This window comes from Notolepis coatsorum (genome assembly GCF_963971535.1).
Source record: "Notolepis coatsorum genome assembly, chromosome: 1".
In the NCBI taxonomy this organism is placed as follows: domain Eukaryota; kingdom Metazoa; phylum Chordata; class Actinopteri; order Aulopiformes; family Paralepididae; genus Notolepis; species Notolepis coatsorum.
In genome coordinates, this window is record NC_140165.1 from 102,895,474 (window position 1) to 102,916,461 (window position 20,988).

General features: G+C 42.8%; 1 protein-coding gene across 1 annotated transcript in view; it reads left to right on the forward strand.

The window, feature by feature from the left end:
* Positions 1-20,988, forward strand: part of spata6l (spermatogenesis associated 6-like) — a gene marked incomplete at its 3' end in the record, with an annotated part of 98,084 nt that overhangs the window by 38,831 nt on the left and 38,265 nt on the right. The window contains exon 7 of the mRNA XM_084335119.1: positions 8,182-8,275. Within this exon, the coding sequence (XP_084191245.1) occupies positions 8,182-8,275 (94 nt within the window). The remainder of the gene's footprint in view (positions 1-8,181; positions 8,276-20,988) is intronic.

Below are 20,988 nucleotides of genomic sequence, written 5' to 3' on the forward strand. Positions count from 1 at the left end.
ACTTAAATGCATCTCCGACCTAGTGTTGAGGAGATAACCCTAGACCCTTCTTAGATGTTGGTGACAGTAGTGTTGCACTAAAAACAGTCAAACAGTTACAATAAAGCATACCAACACATTTGCTATGTATAGAAAAAGGTGTTATTCCCATAGCAGGAGTCGAACCCGCGCCTCCCTGATGAAAGCAGGGCATCCTTACCGCTAGACCATATGGGATTTGTATATGGTATACTGTACAGAACCTGTATACACTCCGACAGGGCTCCGGGGGTCGGAAATGTATCTTTCTGTACATGTTTTTTAAGTGAAATATATTAGTAGAACTCTTTTTACATCATTCTATATAAGACTTATAGATATATAAGAACATGTTATAGAACATAAGACATGCTTTGATATTATAAAATATTATAAAAACAAAATATAATCGCTCCACTATACCCCTGGATTCACTATACAACGAAATAAGAATAAAAAATAAGACATGTCGACAATGTAGCTATCAACCAGGCCATCACTGAAACAATATGAATTGTTTTTGCTACACCTTACATTTCGCAGAGTACATTTCACAGAGTAAATTTGACTCAAACAGAGTACATTTGGATAATTGAATGTGAATAATACATTCCTATCTCTAACTTCACAAGTCTGTTCAGGGTTACTGATGTTACTGAATGTATCCAGGATACATTCCTATCTGTGAACATTATAATCACGGTAAAACCTAACATTGTATTATTTTCATGGTTATAATGCATCTTTGTTTTAAGATATTTCATGCTAAATAGTTCTTAAAATGAATTTCCTTCAATCATCGGGACAAAAATCAAACAACCTCGCCGGTAATACAGTGCATTTAGCTTTTTTTCTGCAAAATTGTTATGAATTATAATATTGTATCAACAACTTTCATACATGTTAGCCATACTATACACTAACTATGGTGAGTGAGTTAAAATGTATTTACCTTAGAACCATCATCTTTGAGCTGTTTGAATATTTCCTATCGTGTGTAGGATTTAATGCATATCCATAATATTGAGAGCATAAAACTCTGGGGGGCTAAAAAACGAAACACTGCAAAGTAATTCAGCAATGAGTTGTATAATGTACCTTAGAACAGGTTAAAGAAAATACATTTGGGGCTTGATATTACTAAACTTAAAAAAAAATACATTTGTATTGAAGCACTTTGTTTTTTACCTTATCATTATGCAAACAGGTAAAAAAAACTAGGTTGACATGTCTGTTTTAAGTGTATCGGTCAGTTTCATGGTTTTAGATGTTTATAATTTATGTTTATCCTTGACATTCAACCAATAAACATCAAATTCAGAATTCACTAGGATTGTGTTCTCATGTTTTTTTACATTTAGCTAAAATATAAATACACACTGTATATAGTAGATACACTGTTTAGAACAATGTTGTTTTGCAAATAGTCTGTTTTACTTATGTAACACGTTAGAGTTGAAATTCATGCATGACAATTGGTAAACCTTAGTCATTTGAGATCATAAATCCCCTCTTTTAGCTAGACCTGTTCAAAATGACAGATGAAACATAACCAAACACCTAAAAAATACACCAAAAGCAGATTGATAAAAATGTATACAGGCAAACGAGCCTAATCACTGAAATTACAACATCAAACTGCTTGTCTTACAAAATAGGGATGTGTCAAGGGGGTGATATATCTCAACCCTTGACTAAAATAGCATTATCCTTCTGACTATTGATTAAATCTACTAAAAATCGACCTGTTTCATGATTTTAGATGTCTATAATTTATGTTTATCCTTGACAATCATAGAAAAAAAGCACAATTTGTTTCTGAAAAAGAAACCCAACCTCACTTTTAGCCTCTTGACCTGGCTTTCATTGTGTTTTATTCATATTTAGCCTGCTACAGATGATCTGGTAGGTAAAAAAAAAAACTCAGGACCAAGCTACAAATCTTCAACTCAGTTGGCTGAAAGGTGACTGAAATTAAGGGTATAGATTATAAGTATGATCGGATTGATGCAAGTTACATGAACATGTCTGTTTGAGGAAATAAAACAAAATAATGTATTAAACTATTGCAGTATTACACACTATTACACTATGACAATATTACACTATTACACACTATGTCCCTATACATTATTAAACACTAGCACACTTAGATAAGATAAACCTCATCCCTGTGGGAAAATTCTATTAATTCACTACATTATTCCTCTATTTAAATATGGGGACAAACACAGCTTTACCAACTACAGACCAGTGTCTTTGCTTTCACAATTTTCCAAGATTCTTGATTCTTAGATCGTTTTATTGAAAAGAATAACCTACTGATTGAGAGTCAGTATGGATTCAGGGCATATCGATCAACAGCCTTAGCCTTAATGAATATATATGAAGAAATAACCACAACCGTAGATGAGAGGAATTACACAATAGGGGTGTTTATTGACTTAAAAAAAAGCATTTGATACGATTGATCATCACATTTTAATTTCTAAATTACAAACATGCGGTGTGAGCGGGGTGGCGATGAACTGTTTAAGTAGCTATCTTGAAAATATCCTGCAATATGTACAACTCTCTGGTTACACATCTGAATGTATGAATATTGAATGTGGTGACCCTCGAGGTTCGGTCCTGGGGCCCAAACTTTTTATTTTATATATTAATGATATATGTGAAGTGTCAAACATATTGCAATTTGTTTTATTTGCTGTCGATACAAATTTCTTCAGTTCAGGAAAATACCTTAAAAAATTTGCAGATGACATTGTAAATGAAATGTGTAAACTTAAGATATGGTTTAATAACAATAAGCTATCCCTAAATTTGGAAAAACGAAATGTATGATATTTACTAATCGAAAGAAGTACAATGTGGCTTTATGTATAGACAGAGTTAATATTGTAAGAGTATCTGAGTTAAAAAATGCTGGGTGTTATGTTGGATGAGAAATTGACATGGAAACCTCATATAATGTACATAAAAAATAAGGTAGCCAAGAGTGTTTTGTTTTGAACAAGGCAAAGAATGTGCTTGATTATAATTCTATGCGAATATTATATTGTTCACTCATCCTAGCATATTTGAGTTACTGTGGGGCAACGTATGAAAGCAACATAAAGCCCTTATTTATATTACAGAAGAGAGCAGTAAGAATAGTTCACAATGTAGATTCAAGAGAACATACCAACGAATTATGTATTAAATCCAAACTATTGAAACTTAAAGAGTTAGTTGTAATACAGACTTTATTAGTTTTGTTTAGAGTAAAATGCAGAGTATTACAAGCAAATATACAGAGGTTGTTTGTTCCCTAAACTTTCACACCCCCTTGCAGCGTTTTGACACCTAACAGGGCCCCTACACACATACCCCCTCGAACAGAGACACAGATCCTCAAAAAGACAGATATTTACAGCACTTTATATTTTCAGCCCAAGTCTAAGCTATCATATATAGTGTAATATATGTGTAATAATTAATGTGAATAATACAAAAAACATTGGGGGTAAAAAAGAGGAAGGAAGTTAATGAACTGCAGGATGTTGGTATGGGGGAGATGGTCAGGCCATAAATATAAAATATAACACCACGTTATGCAATGATGCAGGGACATTAGCCCCTCTCATTCTTTAAATGTCCTTAATTTGGAACTTTAAAATCAGCTAGGGTGGTGAATGGTGTACAGTTTCAAAGTTTTTTATTTTGAATAAGGCCTTTTCCCCACACTCTGTGCTATTTAAGGGTACTGTGACATTAAATGGGGGTTAGATGTGCATGTTGGTAAGGGGAAGTTGACCTAAAAATGCAGGCTTACCAATGCTACAGTATATGGACATTCAGGCCTTGAGGTGATCTATATCCAGAAATAAGTCTTAATTAAAGATGGTTGAAATACCCTATTGAAACAGTTAAAACAGCTTGGACAGATAGACCCTTACAAGTTATCACAAACAGTGCTGTATTTGTAATCTGGTATGTCCTAAATGTCTGGATGTAACATTAAGAATTAGAATTAGAGAATGGGGGACTCTGATGTAAACAAGACTAGAGTCTTTCTATGATCTGTTACCTCTTAATTTTAGTTTTAGTCTTACGAAATAAGAAAATAAGAATCACCACCCAAACTGTCTAATAGTTGGTATTACAACATTTACATTTAGTCAATTAGTTGACGTTTTTATCCATATTATAATTATAATACATCTCTGTCAGCGGTGTAACAATATTCATCAAAGTGTAGGTTAGTTTATTAGGACAAATGCATGTTTATGGGGAAATCTTTTAAAATATGTGTGAAAACATGTGAACATTGTGTGAACTAAAAATATGCTATGAGTAAAATGTTGTACAATACAATACTTGTACATGTTACAAAGATATAAACCATTTGAATGTTGCCTGTAAATGTGTGTTGAGTTTGCATGTCCCCTAATCTTAACGCCCCCCATGCTGTGTTTTAGCACCTAAGAGGGGGCCCTGTTCGCACCCCCGAACAGAGACACACACCCACAGACACACATAGATATTTTCTGTACTTTATATTTTCAGCCCAACTCTTTAAGCTATCATATATAGTGTAATATATGTGTAATAATTAAAGTGAATAAATCTTTATCCAAGAAACTAATATATAGACATACATACATACATACATACATACATACATACATACATACATACATACATACATACATACATACATACATACATACATACATACATACATACATACATACATACATACATACATACATATTGTGGTTACAAGTTATCACTATTTTTTTTTTGATTCAAAAGTATTTTCTTTTATTTAGACATTTGCTTAAACACATTAGACACATTACATTTGTAATTTGGAATACAGAAATTGTATTTTACATTTAGCATTTGGCATTAAGAAAACACACACAGACACATACACCCACCTTGGGGGGCCGTTTTTTCTACAGAAACGGGAAGTCGCAGAGTCATAAATCTGCTTTTGGCCCTAGTCATTCTCCCGCCTCCTATGACTGCTACGGGGGTTGTCACTATCAGAATTTTCAGAGAACCTGCAGCGTTTCATTTCAGTCTACTGAGAGACATTTGAGAGAGGAGACAGCCTACAGTGTGGAGACACACAGAGCAGGGGAGAATTCTTTCTACACACCAACAGCAAACAGACAGAGAGAGGGTATTCTTAAGATACAAACATCACTTGAAAGAAAATGCACTTTCTTAAGAAATACACACATACATTTGAAATAAATGCACTTTCTGAAGAATAATAGATTCATACACACATTGTATTTTACATTTAGCATTTGGCATTAAGAAAACACACACATTTGAAATAAATGCACTTTCTGAAGAAAACACACATTGTATTTTACATTTAGCATTTGGCATTAAGAAAACACACACACATTTGAAATAAATGCACTTTCTGAAGAAAACACACATTGTATTTTACATTTAGCATTTGGAATACACAAATTCTTAAGACTTTGGAATACACAAAACGTATTCAACCTTGTAAAACTATATTCTTAACTTAAACCACACACATTTATTCTTAAGATTGTTGTGAAACTATATTCTGAAGATACACATAAAACATATTGTGAAGATATTGTATTTTTCTGAAAAACCTTGGAAATACATATTGTGAAGATACACATAAAACATATTGTGAAGATATATTCTTAAGACTTTTGGAATACAGAAATACATATTCTGAAAACCTTGGAATACATACAATCTGAAAATAAAAAAAACTTTTGAATAAAAAAAAAAAAAAAAAATGAATCTTTTATTTTGAAGGCCTTTTTTTGGAAAAAAATAAAACTTTTATTTTGAAAGAAATCTGAAAACTCCTCCCCTTCCGTAACCAGATGGCCCTCCCCTTCCGAAACCGGATGTCCCTCCCTCAAAACCGGATGTCCCGCCTCCTTACATCCTCGACCAATCAGATAAGCCCTAGGGCAGGGGTGGCCAACCAGTCAGAGACTAAGAGCCACAAAAATTACTGTGGTACCACAAAGAGCCACACTATATACCAGCGTTTCTCAACCTTTTATTTCAGTCACGGCACCCTTCATGTGTTTATAGGTCTCACCCTCTGGCCTCTGAAGTTGCTAATGTCTTTTTTATTTGGGCCTCACAGGGTTAAAAGTACCCTGTGTGAGACCCACGGTTGCAAAATTACAAAATCACTTTTAGCCATTTAAAAAAATAATGTTTATTTAAAAAATGTTAAAGGGGAACTGTTTTACTATTTCTTTCACTATTTGGGCACTTTTACACAATTCCCGTGAGTCTATGGAACACCTAGGTTTTTTTCTAAAAAAATGCATTGTTTTGTATTTCTAATCAAGTACTAAAAACCGCATTTTTCTAACTCAAGATCTTAAGCCGTTTTGAGGCTGGGCTCCAACCACTGTGTGGCCTGGTGCCAACTGCCACATCAACTGCCACATTATTATGCAGCTGGGAAATCTCTGACATCACAGCACATTTTCAGATGACTCAGTTCAGTGAGGGTGAATATTGTGAGAGGAGAATTGGAAGAATGCGCCAATATGAGAATTAGAGACATAGATCCTATTAATATAAGTCCACATAGCTAAGAAACAATGGTAAACACTGAAAAAGGCCATTTATAAGATAGTTCCCCTTTAAGCACAGTATAGTCAATTGGTCCTGTTGTTCAGCCTCACAATGCTATTTGATAGTAAATGTGTTTATATGTCCCACCCTCTGGCCTCTGAAGTTGCTAATGTCTTTTTAATTTGGGCCTCACAGGGTTAACCTCTTAAGCCCGAGATATACAGTAAAAGTGTATATTTTCAGCATTACGTTTGTTTACCAATTATTTTAACTGTTATTAGTGAAATATAAGATTATAGAAATCTCAGGGCATTGAGTCGGAAACCGGCGCATATTGACAGGAGGATGTGGCACATCCAAAAGTGAGTGTAGTCTTTTGAAGGAAGAGACTCAGGGCTTTCAAATTTAGAAAAACTACCCTACCCAGCTCACACCAGCCCCTGTCAATCATCTGACTTCTGAATTTACTTTTTAATTTCTCTTATTTTTTGGGATTATCTCCCACAAACCTGAACGTTATTGCCATAAAACGGAACGCAGTTAGTTTCTCTACCTTTCTGTGAACGTCTTGCAAAAAACGGTGTTGCAATATGATGAAAAATGGTGGAGACATTTACATTATAAAAAAGATGGCAGAATTCAGTACTGTATCTACAAAACCTTCTGTTTAATCATCTTCCCTTTATTCATTTGCTTAGATTTTTCAGGTTTGGTCAATTTTAGCATGGTGTTATTCACAGTCAAAGATCATTTTTTTTAAATAGAATTGATATTCTCCTTTGGTTCATTACAATTTACTCAAGCCTAGTAACAGACACACTATTTCTGACACTGATCCATATATGTCCCTAGATTCAGATACCAAGAACATGCAAATGGACCATTAAAAAAAAATTGTAAATGTTTATTCTACGTCCTTATGGAATGAGTGACATAAAAAAAAAAGGTAAAAAAAAAAAAAAATTAAAAAAAGAGCCGCACATTGATGGGCAAAGAGCCGCGGGTTGGCCACCCCTGCCCTAGGGGGTCATAAATCATCTCAAAATAACCTACCCTAAGTCCCGCCCCCTTAAACCTCTCGACCAATCAGAAGGCTCCAAAAAGGGGCGTGGCTACAATCAATCAAACTTTCCATATATGGTCTGACACATGGTCAATCCTACTTCTCTCTCTCACTATCGCTGATACTTCTAGGATAACCCGTCACTAGCAAGTACTTCTCATCACCCGCTGCTCGTTCCAACGGGGCTCTCCTTCATAATTCAAATAAAAACGAGTCTAATTCAATAAAACTAATTGAATTCACTGATTGAGAGAGAAGTGTCATAGGTGCCATAAAGAGCTAAGGTGCAGTGTGCAGAGGCACGGCAGTGATGAACTGCGATGAACAGTTCAGCAGTCTCACTCTCTACTTCACTCTCTGTATGCCAAAGACAAAAGCTGATTCAGGTAATTTATTTTCTTTTCAGTTTTCATTCTTTGTTTTACTCTTTATTGGTTTTAATTCACTGTAATAACAGATTTATTTTCTTCTCTTTTTTCTTTTATAATTCGTACCCCTCTGTGATTTGACAGTTCCCGGCCAGCCTCTGTGTGTGTGTTGGAGGAGGTCGAGGAGCGCGTTCGAGGACTCCTGACTTCACCGAGAGCCGTGCATCGATTGGTCTATGTGAGTAATGCCACCTCTTCAACACCCAGTCAGCTTGAAGGGGAATCCCGCCCCTTTTTAAGAATTTGCATAATGTTCTTCCTGTTTCCCAGGACAGGTCAGTATTTGTAAACACATGGGGTGTTTGGGGGACTGGCTGTTCCGGGGGGCTCACATGTTTTCGAGTAACACTGTACTTATTTTATGCCTATTCTTATGTCTGCACTTACTATGTTGCACTACTTCTATTGTCTTTTTATACCTATTCTTATGTCTGCACTTTATGCATTGTCAACTGTATGCTAATTCTATGCCTATGTTCATTTTATGCTATTTGCTGTGAAGCACTTTGAGCTGCAATCCATGTATGAAAGGTGCTATATATACAGTTATTATTATTAGTGTGGGTGACCTGGCGAAGCCAGGTTGCCACCCACACTGTTGTTCTTGTTACTCTTTTTATTCTTTCTTTCTTTATTCCACCGATTTTGCCAACACCACTCGTGCCAGAGCGTTCGCGCCCCATACACGTGAAAGGTATCAAAACGACCGGCCTGCCTATGGCAACAGCGGTATTCGAACTCGTAAAGTTTCACCGCACCGTCTGGCTACGAATCGACTTTAAACGGTAACATTTCGGTCCCATTGGAAATGCATTGCAATTTAGAGTGCGAGAGCTGAAATAATCTTTTTTCCACTACCTTGGGTGAATTGCGAGTGTGATCTCAATTTTGGACGTAGAAATAAAACAAACACATCAAAACGATGACACGGCTGTCAGCCCGCTCACAAAAGATAAAAAATAAATGGAATTGGACATTTATATCTCAACTGACGACCATTTGTTTGAAGGTTCTCCTCTCCATTGACCGCCATGCAATCGCACTCTAGGAATCTCTTTTTTCACACTCTTTTTTACCCTTCTGTTCCGATCGCCGAAGGAGTGCCACAATATCGCACGAATGCCACAATATCGCACACAACCCTTCGCCTACTCGTTGTAGTGCTCCTGTGCGCGTCACAGCGCTTCATCTCTTATAGTTTTCTTTTAATCAACGTGACAATGCAGTCATGCATCTGCCTCCATAGAAATGCATTGGATAGAAAATGCAAGTCATAGTGATTGCGTCACCTGTGTGGCTCGTGGCTCACTCATGATTGGTTCAGCCTAACAGCTGTGTGGCTCGTGGCTGAGCTGCCAATGACCTCATCCACTTTAACCCATCATTGCCCATCACTGTGTTGCAGTACTGAATTGCTGGACAGCGCCCTCTGTCTTGCGGATTGTGCCATTGTACTCAGTAGGGATATCCTCTTTCATTTTTCATTGGTCCATGTTGACCACCTTTCATTGGTCGATGTTGACCACTCCCCCGATACTTAGACCACGCCCCCTTAGGCCACACCCCCTCAGTGTATCTCTTGAACCGTTTGTCGTAGAGACTTGCGGATTGTGCCATTGGTCGATGTTGACCACCTTTCATTGGTCGATGTTGACCACTCCCCCGATCCTTAGACCACGCCCCCTTAGGCCACACCCCCTCAGTGTATCTCTTGAACCGTTTGTCGTAGAGACTTGCGGATTGTGCCATTGGTCGATGTTGACCACCTTTCATTGGTCGATGTTGACCACTCCCCCGATCCTTAGACCACACCCCCTTAGGCCACACCCCCTCAGTGTATCTCTTGAACCGTTTGTCGTAGAGACTTGCGGATTGTGCCATTGGTCGATGTTGACCACCTTTCATTGGTCGATGTTGACCACTCCCCCGATCCTTAGACCACGCCCCCTTAGGCCACACCCCCTCAGTGAATCTCTTGAACCGTTTGTCGTAGAGACTTGCGGATTGTGCCATTGTACTCGGTGTAATAGTGTAATAGTGTGTAATAGTGTAATAGTGTAATAGTGTGTAATAGTGTAATAGTGTGTAATAGTGTAATAGAGTGTAATAGAGTGTAATAGTGTAATAGTGTGTAATAGTGTAATAGTGTGTAATAGTGTAATAGTGTGTAATAGTGTGTAATAGTGTAATAGTGTGTAATAGTGTAATAGTGTAATAGAGTGTAATAGTGTAATAGTGTGTAATAGTGTAATAGTGTAATAGTGTAATAGTGTGTAATAGTGTAATAGTGTGTAATAGTGTGTAATAGTGTGTAATAGTGTAATAGTGTAATAGTGTGTAATAGTGTAATAGTGTGTAATAGTGTAATAGTGTAATAGTGTGTAATAGTGTGTAATAGTGTGTAATAGTGTGTAATAGTGTAATAGTGTGTAATAGTGTAATAGTGTGTAATAGTGTAATAGTCTAATAGTGTAATAGTGTGTAATAGTGTAATAGTGTGTAATAGTGTGTAATAGTGTAATAGTGTGTAATAGTGTAATAGTGTGTAATAGTGTAATAGTGTAATAGTGTGTAATAGTGTAATAGTTTGTAATAGTGTGTAATAGTGTAATAGTGTGTGTAACTGAGGGGTACAATTCCCTGACTGTATTGATAAGTATGGTATCATTAAACCACTACCGCTTTATGTACTTTAACTACTGGCCACACAGTACATGATATAGATATGATGAACACTTTCCCACCATGAAACCAAGTCCACACAAATGTATAAGTCGAATATTTAATATATAGCAAAGGGTATATACAACGTTCACTTAATGACATTTATGATTTGAATGCACTTGTAAGGCAAATGAGTATTCGTAGGCAAATCAACATTGAATGTCCAATCTCTGGTTACGCAGGAAGCAAGTATACAACCTGGTTCTTTAGGGAACTATAGCGATGGTACTTAATGATTATAGCTGGATATACTAAAGGGGGGTCCTGCTGGTTGTAAGTCAGTAGGGGGGGGGGGTTAGGAGAGCCGCCGGCGATATCCAACGATTTCTTGGGAGAATTCAGAGTGCTGAACACGGTGCCCACAGAACCTTGGTCCACAGATGAATACAGTTGGGCCCTCTTGTAGACGGTAGCTGCCGGTCCACAACGAAGAGACGTGAGGCGACCTCACTCGGGGTAGAGCGCCGTCTCACCTGGACTCCTCTCGGGGGGTAGTTCCAACACTCACCAGTGTTGGCTGTTATCCATGGCATAAATCAAAGCACCCAAAGCAAGTAGATAATCCAAGCCGTGTAGGGCTCGCCGTCGTCCGGGTAAGGTAATCCAATGTGCAGGTCCACTCGTCCTAGCCCAGAACTCCTCGGATGAAAGCACCACACGTGGTCTGCCCAGCCTGGTTAAGACTCTAGATAACGCGAGGAAACGATGGGGGTACTACTCACTGTATAACTCTAACCGAACGATGCACCATACATAATAGACTATTATTAACTTAATAGAAATACGTCCCACTCGACGGTATAGTGCCAAACTATGACAATTCAACTATTAATCCACACGATGTCTCAATGCCATTCTGAGGCCAAGTTGACCATACTGCACCACACGTGTATCGTGGGTGAGGCTTAACGTCTTGCCACTAGGTTGGAGGGTAAAGAACTAAGGGCTAAGGGACTAAAAAGGAAGTTCTACTTTACTTGCGCCATATATATATGCGCTGTGAACAAATAGTACCATTCGTATTTCGCCAGACGTATTCCTACGCGGAACCGGGCTAGTAACGACATGTTCGTCGGCACGATTGAACTTGAACCAAGGGGCTTGGCTGCTGGCGCCAAGTTCTTGTCCAATGAGAGAATGAAACTATTATGGGCTGTTAGTAGACTAAAGGGATATTCAGTGTATATGTACAAGGAATATACAAGGGATATCAAACGATATACAAATACTATTAAATATATATCCATAAATAAATATATATATTCGGTTTAATCTGATCCTTCACAACAGCCGCCCCTAATTAGTCCCACCTAATTAGCTAAGCAGAGACAGATTAACCGCACTGTCTACCACTCAAGGTCCGCTGTAAGGGTCAGTCAACTCACAAAGTCGTGGGGTCATGGTCGTCATCGATAGTGTCTGGGAGTCTGGGCAGTTCTATTAGCCTCGCCACGGGTCGTGTGTAAGTTCGCCCTTGGACGAGCACCTCAGCTGCTCGGACCTTGTCATCGGCACCGGTGATCACTTTGCTTACGCGGCCAGCCGGCCACATAGCTCTGGGTAGTGACTGGTCGATAATCATGACGACTGTTCCTTCTGTCAAATTGTCTCTCTCTTTTACCCACTTCTGGCGGGTCTGTAGAGACGGTAGGTAGTGGAGTAGAAAGCTGTTCCAAAACTTGTCAGCTAGTACTTGACTGTACCTCCACATTCTTCGGCCGTTCGCTTCTTCAGGCCTGTACATTGTCTGGGGTAGCGCGGGGTCCAGCCGCACAATCAAGAGTGTGTTGGGGGTGACTGGGTCGACATCTGCTATATCACTGGAGACGTAGCCGAGGGGCTTGGAGTTCAATACTCCCTCGATCTCCGTGAGGACTGTCATTAGGACTTCTTCCGCTACAGTCTGGGCCCCAAGCACGGCGTACAGGGCTGTCTTTATAGAACGTACTTCTCGTTCCCAGGTTCCACCGAAGTGGGGTGCGTTCGGGGGATTAAACTGGAAGTCAATCTGGGATGGAGCGAGGTGGGTCTTAAGTTCTGGGCCCATAGCTTGGAAGCTCTCTCTCAGCTCTCTTTCTCCGCCTTTGAAGTTTGTCCCGTGATCAGACAACAATGTAGACGGTTTTCCTTTCCGTGATGTGAATCTTCGGAAGGCCATAAGGAATGAGTCTGTGCTCATGGTTGGAAGGAGTTCGATATGTATCGCTCTGGTGGTCATGCATTTGAATACAATACCCCACCGCTTCTCGGTTCCTCTTCCTTTCTTTATATACAACGGGCCAAAACAGTCCATGCCTGTGGAGTGGAATGGCTTGTCGCCGAGTCGGAGGCGACAGGGAGGTAGGTCAGCCATCCGGGGTATGCTGGGCTGCGCGCGCCACTTTCGGCAGTCTAGACAGGTTCGCTGGAAGCGTCGCACTGCTTCTCTTCCTTGAAGTATCCAATAGCGACGTCTGATCTCCGCGAAGACTCTCTCTGCTCCTGCGTGGTGTACATCCTCGTCGTATTTCTTTATGATCAGCTCTGTGACCTTGTGTCGGCTGTTCAAGACTATCGGGTACTTAACGTCATCCGGTAGATTGGGGGCCCTCCGCAGACGACCACCCACTCTGATGAGATTATGGGCGTCGCTCTCGGGTGCCAGGTGGAGCAATCTGCTGTCTGATGGGACGGGCTTTCCTCCCTGTAGACAGTCTAGCTCGTCGGGGAACGAGTCTCTCTGGGCTCGTTGTAGTAGAAGAAGTTCTGCTTCTTCGTAGTCAGCTGCTGAAATGTCGGCAGTGGGCTGAATCTCTGGGTGGTGCCACAGAAATGTCTTTAGTTGCGCACTCTGTAGGGTGAGGCAATCATCTATGTTGGGGTCTGTGGAGGCGACTGTGCTCAGTCCACAGAACATAGGTTTCTTGTTCTCAGCCTCCTCTTTACTCGCCTCCCGTGGGGTGGGCGTAGGCCACTCTCCTTCCGGGAGCTTGAGGAACTCTGGTCCGTCACTGTAGATGTTGTGACGGGTGAGGTCATCTAGGGACATTCCCCGGGTGATGACGTCAGCTGGGTTGTGTTTGGTGTCCACATACCGCCAGCTCGCTGCTTCTGTTAACTCTTGAATCTCTGTGACTCTGACTCCCACGAAGACCTTGTATCTGCATGAATCAGACTTGATCCATGTGAGTACTGTCGTGGAATCTGACCACAAGATTGTTCTGTGCACCGGAATGGTGAGTTCACGTTGGATTAACGTGGCTAGATGCGCTCCTGCTAGGGCTGCGCAGAGCTCTAGACGCGGGATAGATTGTTGCTTTCGTGGGGCTATTCTTGAGCGAGCCAGGATGAAGGCGGTGTGTATCTTTCCTCCCTTCTCTTTGGGCACGCAAGTAGGCCACTGATCCATAGGCTACTTCGGAGGCGTCGCTGAAGACGTGTAGATCCATCTTGCATGTCTCTGGCCTCACTGTGGGTGGGAAGTAGCTGCGGCGTATATTGACGCCTGGGAGTGAGCGGAGTTCCGTCTCCCACTCTCTCCATGTGGAGGCAAGGGGTGCGGGTATTGGGTCGTCCCAGCCCTGGTCCTTGTCCCATAGTGCTCGTACAATCATCTTTGCCCTGGTGGTGTAAGGTAGAATACATCCCAACGGGTCATATTGTCTGGCGAGTGTTCTGTACACACTCCGTCTGGTGGTCGGTATCGCCGTCGACCTTCCCTGCTCCGTGGTCAGGGGTTTGTGTCTATAGTGGAGCGAGTCTGTTTTGAAGCGCCAGACTAGTCCTAGTGTCATTTCTTGGGCTTCTCCTGGGATTGTCGCCATCCAGGTCTCGCTGCTGGCAGCCTTGTCCGCGGGGGAGAGGCTGCGCAATACGTGCGGGTCGCTGCTGGCCCACTGCCTGAGATCAAAGCCGCCTTTGATCAGAGAGGCGCGTAGCTTGAGTAGGAGAGCCTCGGCTTCTTCCTGAGTCGAAACGCTTTGTAAACAGTTGTCCACGTAGAAACTGTTCTTCACACTGTGTCGGACCTCTTCATCTGCTGCTGGGTCCTCTGCGACGTGTTTCTGTAGTGCAAATGTAGCACAGCACGGGCTGCATGTAGTTCCGAAAGGGAGGACTTCCCATTGATAGATGGCGGGGTGCTCATCTCCGATCCTCTCTCTCCATAGGAACCGCAGCAGGGGCTTGTCCTCCTCCACTAGTCTCACCTGCAGGAACATCCCTTTGATATCCCCGCTGATAGCCACCTTGTCCTGGCGGAAGCGTAGTAGCACGCCTAGTAGAGAGGGGCCGATTGTGGGGCCGGGCAAGAGCTCTTTATTCAGATTTTGGGATCCGATCTGGTAGCTGCAGTTAAACACAATGCGATCCTTGCCGTTGTGGTGGACCTTGTGGTGCGGCACGTACCATGATTCGGTCGTCTGATCGGCCTCTTTAATGTCAATCTTTGTCACGTGTCCCGCTGTGATTAGCTTCTCAATCTCAGCGCGGTACACACTCTCTTGAGCGGGGTCTTTGGCTAGGCGCCGCTCTGTGTTCAATAGATACCGCTCCGTAGCGTCTTTCTTTGCGTGAAAGGTGGGCATTCCCTCTCGCCTCAGGAGTGGAGTTGCGTATCTCATCACTCCGCTGACTGTGACTCTCTTTGTCCCCTGCTCGAGGAGGTTTATGGCGTAAATGTCTTCTTTAGAACGAATGTCTTTCTTTTTGTTCTTAAAGGGCATTGTCTCTAGTGTCCATAGCCTCTCGACATGCTGCAGGAGAGTGGTGTCTTCTTCTGTCACTCTGGAGTGGAGGCAGCTAGTGGCTGCTGTTCGGTTAAGAGATTTAGCGAGGGGGCCTTGTAATGTCCATCCTAGGCGGGTCTCGACTGCTGCAGGACAGCCTCTGGGTCCTGTATGGACCCGGTCTATCGGGACTATGAGGTCTGCATGGTCGGAGCCTATCAGCAGGGTCGGGGTGGCGCCGTCTATGAGCGGGATAGGTAGTTGACGCAGGTGCACATATTTATCCATCAGTTTGGCGATGGGGTAGGTGTACTGTGATAGTCCTATTTCTTGGCTGGTGAAAGCATTTGTAATCCTATACCGTCGCTCTGGCTGCCCGCTTGCTGCGATAGTGAAGGAGACATTCTCGCCTTTTATCGTCTTTAAATCTCTTCTTATTGTCCGAATCGTCATTTGGTTCTCGCTCCCCCACAGTCCCAGCTGGGCCGCAGCGGACGCGAGCAGAAGGGTCTTCTCTGACCCGTCATCAAGGACGGCGTAAGTGTCCATGACTTTATCTTGGTAGCTCAATGTTACACGGACTACCTTTAAGAGCACTTGGGCTCCGCTGCTGCTGGCGGGGTCAATGTACATGACACTTGCCTTTGTGCTGCTCGATGGTGCAGGTGCAGGCTTTCTTCTGTTACTGTCGTGTAGGACATCTAGGTGGGCTCCGTCACACCGACTGCACCTCTTCTTTAGGCGGCACTCGGCTGCCATGTGACTGCGCGCACATCGGTAACAGCGCCTGTTGGACTTTATCCATTGACTCACTTCTTCTGCATTCATCTTTGTGAACAGGTCACATTGTGACAGCCAGTGTTCCTTCTCGCAGTACGGGCACACCATCTTCCACTTCTCTTTTCTCGAGGGGGTACTGTGGTTCTTACTGCTCGGTACTGATTCTGATTGGTGCATGACAGTCACCGATCTTCTTCCATCGTTTATTCTCCTGGGTCCCTCTCTGGAGCTTGGTGTGCTCCGCACGAACGTATCCAGTCGTAGGCTGCTGACTTCTCTCGCCAGGAAGTCGGCTAGATCGAGGAGGGATGGTTCGGGACCGTTAGGATCACGGTGGTCTCTCTGCCGCCTGAAGCGCTCTTGTCTGGCGGGTGGCAGCTTCTCTAAAATCCTCTCGACGTTAGAGTTGGCGTATAGCTCGTGCATACCCTTTTGTCGTTGCGCTCCCAGCATCCCTACCAGGGACTGCACTTTTATAGACAGGTCGTCTAATGAGCGATTGTCTGTTGCTGGGGGTAGGCGGTCAATATGCCTTATCTCTTGGATTACGTAATCCCATATACGTCCATATCTCTGGTCCAGCGCTGCTAGAGCCGCGGTGTATGGGGTCGTAGAGGTGGCATAGGCTAGCGCTATATTGTGCGCTCGGGGTACTTTCAGGTGCTTCAGTAATATTGCATACTTGTGGCGTTCATCAGCGACATCCACCATCATTGTCTCTAAGCACATCCGGAGCTCCGTGTACTGTGCTCGATTCTCATAGGTGAAGTCTGGAAACGTCGGTGTGCCAATGTATGATGCCTTGGATGGCTGATACATCGGCGAGCGTTGGGGGAGAGGCCTCCTAGGCGAGTCTCCTCTTGCGCCTCTCTGTGGGCTGGTACCGGCAGGGTACCATGGCCCGCTGGTCCAGGTGCTATTCCTCGGGGCTGGTCGTGCGTCATGCTCACCCGTGAATAGAGTCGGGGGTCTGTAGCGCAGCGCCGCGGGGGTATAGCCTGGGCTGTACTGGACCTCCTGGTCCGGTGGAGTACTGTGCTGTCGTCGGGCTTGGTTCTCCTCCTCTCCCTCTTCTTCTTCTATCAGGTCCTCTAGATCCTGTAGTCGTTTATTTAGCTTCTCCGCAGTGTATGCCGCTCCTTCCTTGTAGCTGGGTCTCGCTTGGACCGGTCGGGGAAGGGGGTCTGCGGGGGGTATAGGCTTGGTCTGTTGGTCAAGTTCAGGGTCGCTTGCTCGGTTAGGGGATGCTGCCCTTGACTGTTGTCTCGACGAGTTCCTTGAACCCCTGGCGGAGGGAGAGGGTGTTGCCTTGGTGATCAGCTGCTCCATTAGCTGCGCTTGTAGTCTGTCGCGCTCGCCCTGTAGTCTGTCGCGCTCGGTTTCGCGCTGGATGAGAGCAAGGTCGCGCTCTGCCTCTCTTTGGGCACCGTCAGCGGCGCACTGGGTGTCTGCTCGGTCTCTTGCCATATTCTCTTCCGTCTGAAGGCGTCTCATCTCCAGGCGTATGCGCTCTTCTTCGCTCCGTTGCTGCGTCTGGAGTCGATCGCGTTCACCCTGAAGTCGATCGCGTTCACCCTGGAGTCGATCGCGTTCGGTAGAGGCTGTCAGGCTGACGAGGAACGCCTGTGATAGCATCCTCTCCGCTTCGCTGGAGGAAGACGGTTGTAGAGGTGAGCCGCTCCTGGCTGTACTCGTTGGGGAGTCCTGGAGCTCTATCTCCTCGGCACTCTCCTCATCTTGTTCCGTGCAGAGTTCTCTTTCTGTAGGGTTGTCTTCCTCCCGGGGCTGGTCGGGGACTACTTCTTCGGTATTGGCGGGGGGTAAAGGCATGTCAGCTCCCTCCTGGTCCCCACCGTGAGCTTGGTCAGTTACATTAGAACCCACTAGGGCCTCTGTGGTCGGGGTAACCTGGTCGTTAAGGTCAGACATAATTTTACTTTCTACTTTTACCGCGTTTACCGTTTGTCGAAGGCTAGGTAGTTGACTGACAGCGTAATCCTCTAAGTACTGAGGTGTCTGTCGTCTGCGCCGTGGGCGTTCTACGTTAGGAGGACCGTTTCGTGGAGTGTTCATCATAGGCCATTTCAATATTAATAACACTATATTAATATTACACTAGTTACCCTCCGGCTCGAAGGACCAATTGTAACTGAGGGGTACAATTCCCTGACTGTATTGATAAGTATGGTATCATTAAACCACTACCGCTTTATGTACTTTAACTACTGGCCACACAGTACATGATATAGATATGATGAACACTTTCCCACCATGAAACCAAGTCCACACAAATGTATAAGTCGAATATTTAATATATAGCAAAGGGTATATACAACGTTCACTTAATGACATTTATGATTTGAATGCACTTGTAAGGCAAATGAGTATTCGTAGGCAAATCAACATTGAATGTCCAATCTCTGGTTACGCAGGAAGCAAGTATACAACCTGGTTCTTTAGGGAACTATAGCGATGGTACTTAATGATTATAGCTGGATATACTAAAGGGGGGTCCTGCTGGTTGTAAGTCAGTAGGGGGGGGGGTTAGGAGAGCCACCGGCGATATCCCATCTGGCCAACGATTTCTTGGGAGAATTCAGAGTGCTGAACACGGTGCCCACAGAACCTTGGTCCACAGATGAATACAGTTGGGCCCTCTTGTAGACGGTAGCTGCCGGTCCACAACGAAGAGACGTGAGGCGACCTCACTCGGGGTAGAGCGCCGTCTCACCTGGACTCCTCTCGGGGGGTAGTTCCAACACTCACCAGTGTTGGCTGTTATCCATGGCATAAATCAAAGCACCCAAAGCAAGTAGATAATCCAAGCCGTGTAGGGCTCGCCGTCGTCCGGGTAAGGTAATCCAATGTGCAGGTCCACTCGTCCTAGCCCAGAACTCCTCGGATGAAAGCACCACACGTGGTCTGCCCAGCCTGGTTAAGACTCTAGATAACGCGAGGAAACGATGGGGGTACTACTCACTGTATAACTCTAACCGAACGATGCACCATACATAATAGACTATTATTAACTTAATAGAAATACGTCCCACTCGACGGTATAGTGCCAAACTATGACAATTCAACTATTAATCCACACAATGTCTCAATGCCATTCTGAGGCCAAGTTGACCATACTGCACCACACGTGTATCGTGGGTGAGGCTTAACGTCTTGCCACTAGGTTGGAGGGTAAAGAACTAAGGGCTAAGGGACTAAAAAGGAAGTTCTACTTTACTTGCGCCATATATATATGCGCTGTGAACAAATAGTACCATTCGTATTTCGCCAGACGTATTCCTACGCGGAACCGGGCTAGTAACGACATGTTCGTCGGCACGATTGAACTTGAACCAAGGGGCTTGGCTGCTGGCGCCAAGTTCTTGTCCAATGAGAGAATGAAACTATTATGGGCTGTTAGTAGACTAAAGGGATATTCAGTGTATATGTACAAGGAATATACAAGGGATATCAAACGATATACAAATACTATTAAATATATATCCATAAATAAATATATATATTCGGTTTAATCTGATCCTTCACAACAGTGTGTAATAGTATAATAGTGTGTAATAGTGTGTAATAGTGTAATAGTGTGTAATAGTGTAATAGTGTAATAGTGTGTAATAGTGTAATAGTGTAATAGTGTAATAGTGTGTAATAGTGTAATAGTGTGTAATAGTGTGTAATAGTGTAATAGTGTGTAATAGTGTAATAGTGTAATAGTGTGTAATAGTGTAATAGTGTGTAATAGTGTGTAATAGTGTAATAGTGTAATAGTGTGTAATAGTGTAATAGTGTGTAATAGTGTAATAGTGTGTAATAGTGTAATGTAATAGTGTAATAGTGTAATATTGTGTAATAGTGTAATAGTGTAATAGTGTGTAATAGTGTAATAGTGTGTAATAGTGTAATAGTGCTATGCGACTTGCGGGTTGTGTCGTTGCACTCAGTAGGGATATCCTCTTTCATTGGTCTATGTTGACCACTCCCCCGATCCTTAGGCCGCACCCCCTTTTTGTATCCTTTGAACCGTTTGTCATAGAGACTCGCGAGAGACCCTCTCCCGTTGGCCGGCGGTGCACAGGCGTTACCCACACTTTCACAATTTCCCCCGCGCGGAATTGTCTAGTTATTATTATTATTATTATTATTATTATTATTATTATTATTATTATTATTATTATTATTATTATTATTATTATTATTATTATTATTATTATTATTATTATAATATTATTATTATTATTATTATTATTATTATTATATCACTGACTCCTGCTAGCTACGGTAGAAATAAGAGAGAGAACCCTCCAATCAGTGATGAAACCGGGGTGTAAAGTATGGGGCTGCTCCGTAGACTTTATGAGGCCAAATGAGGTTCGCATTCTAGCATTGCTAGTGTAGTGTATTTTTATATAAACCAAAAGGCCTAGTATGTTTAAAGCCTGTGTTTCAAGGCATTTTAGTTAAAGGAACACGCCGACATTTTGGGAAATTAGCTTATCGTCTTCTCCAGAGAGAGACAAGAAGATAGATACCAGTTTCCTCCCTGTGCGTTCAGCTATCTGGCTGCACGTTAGCCTAGCTTAGCACAATGAATGGAAGCAGACATGGCCGGTTAGCCTTCAGGAGAGGTGTTAGTTGGACAATGCCTAGGCTAACCGACCATGTCCGCTTC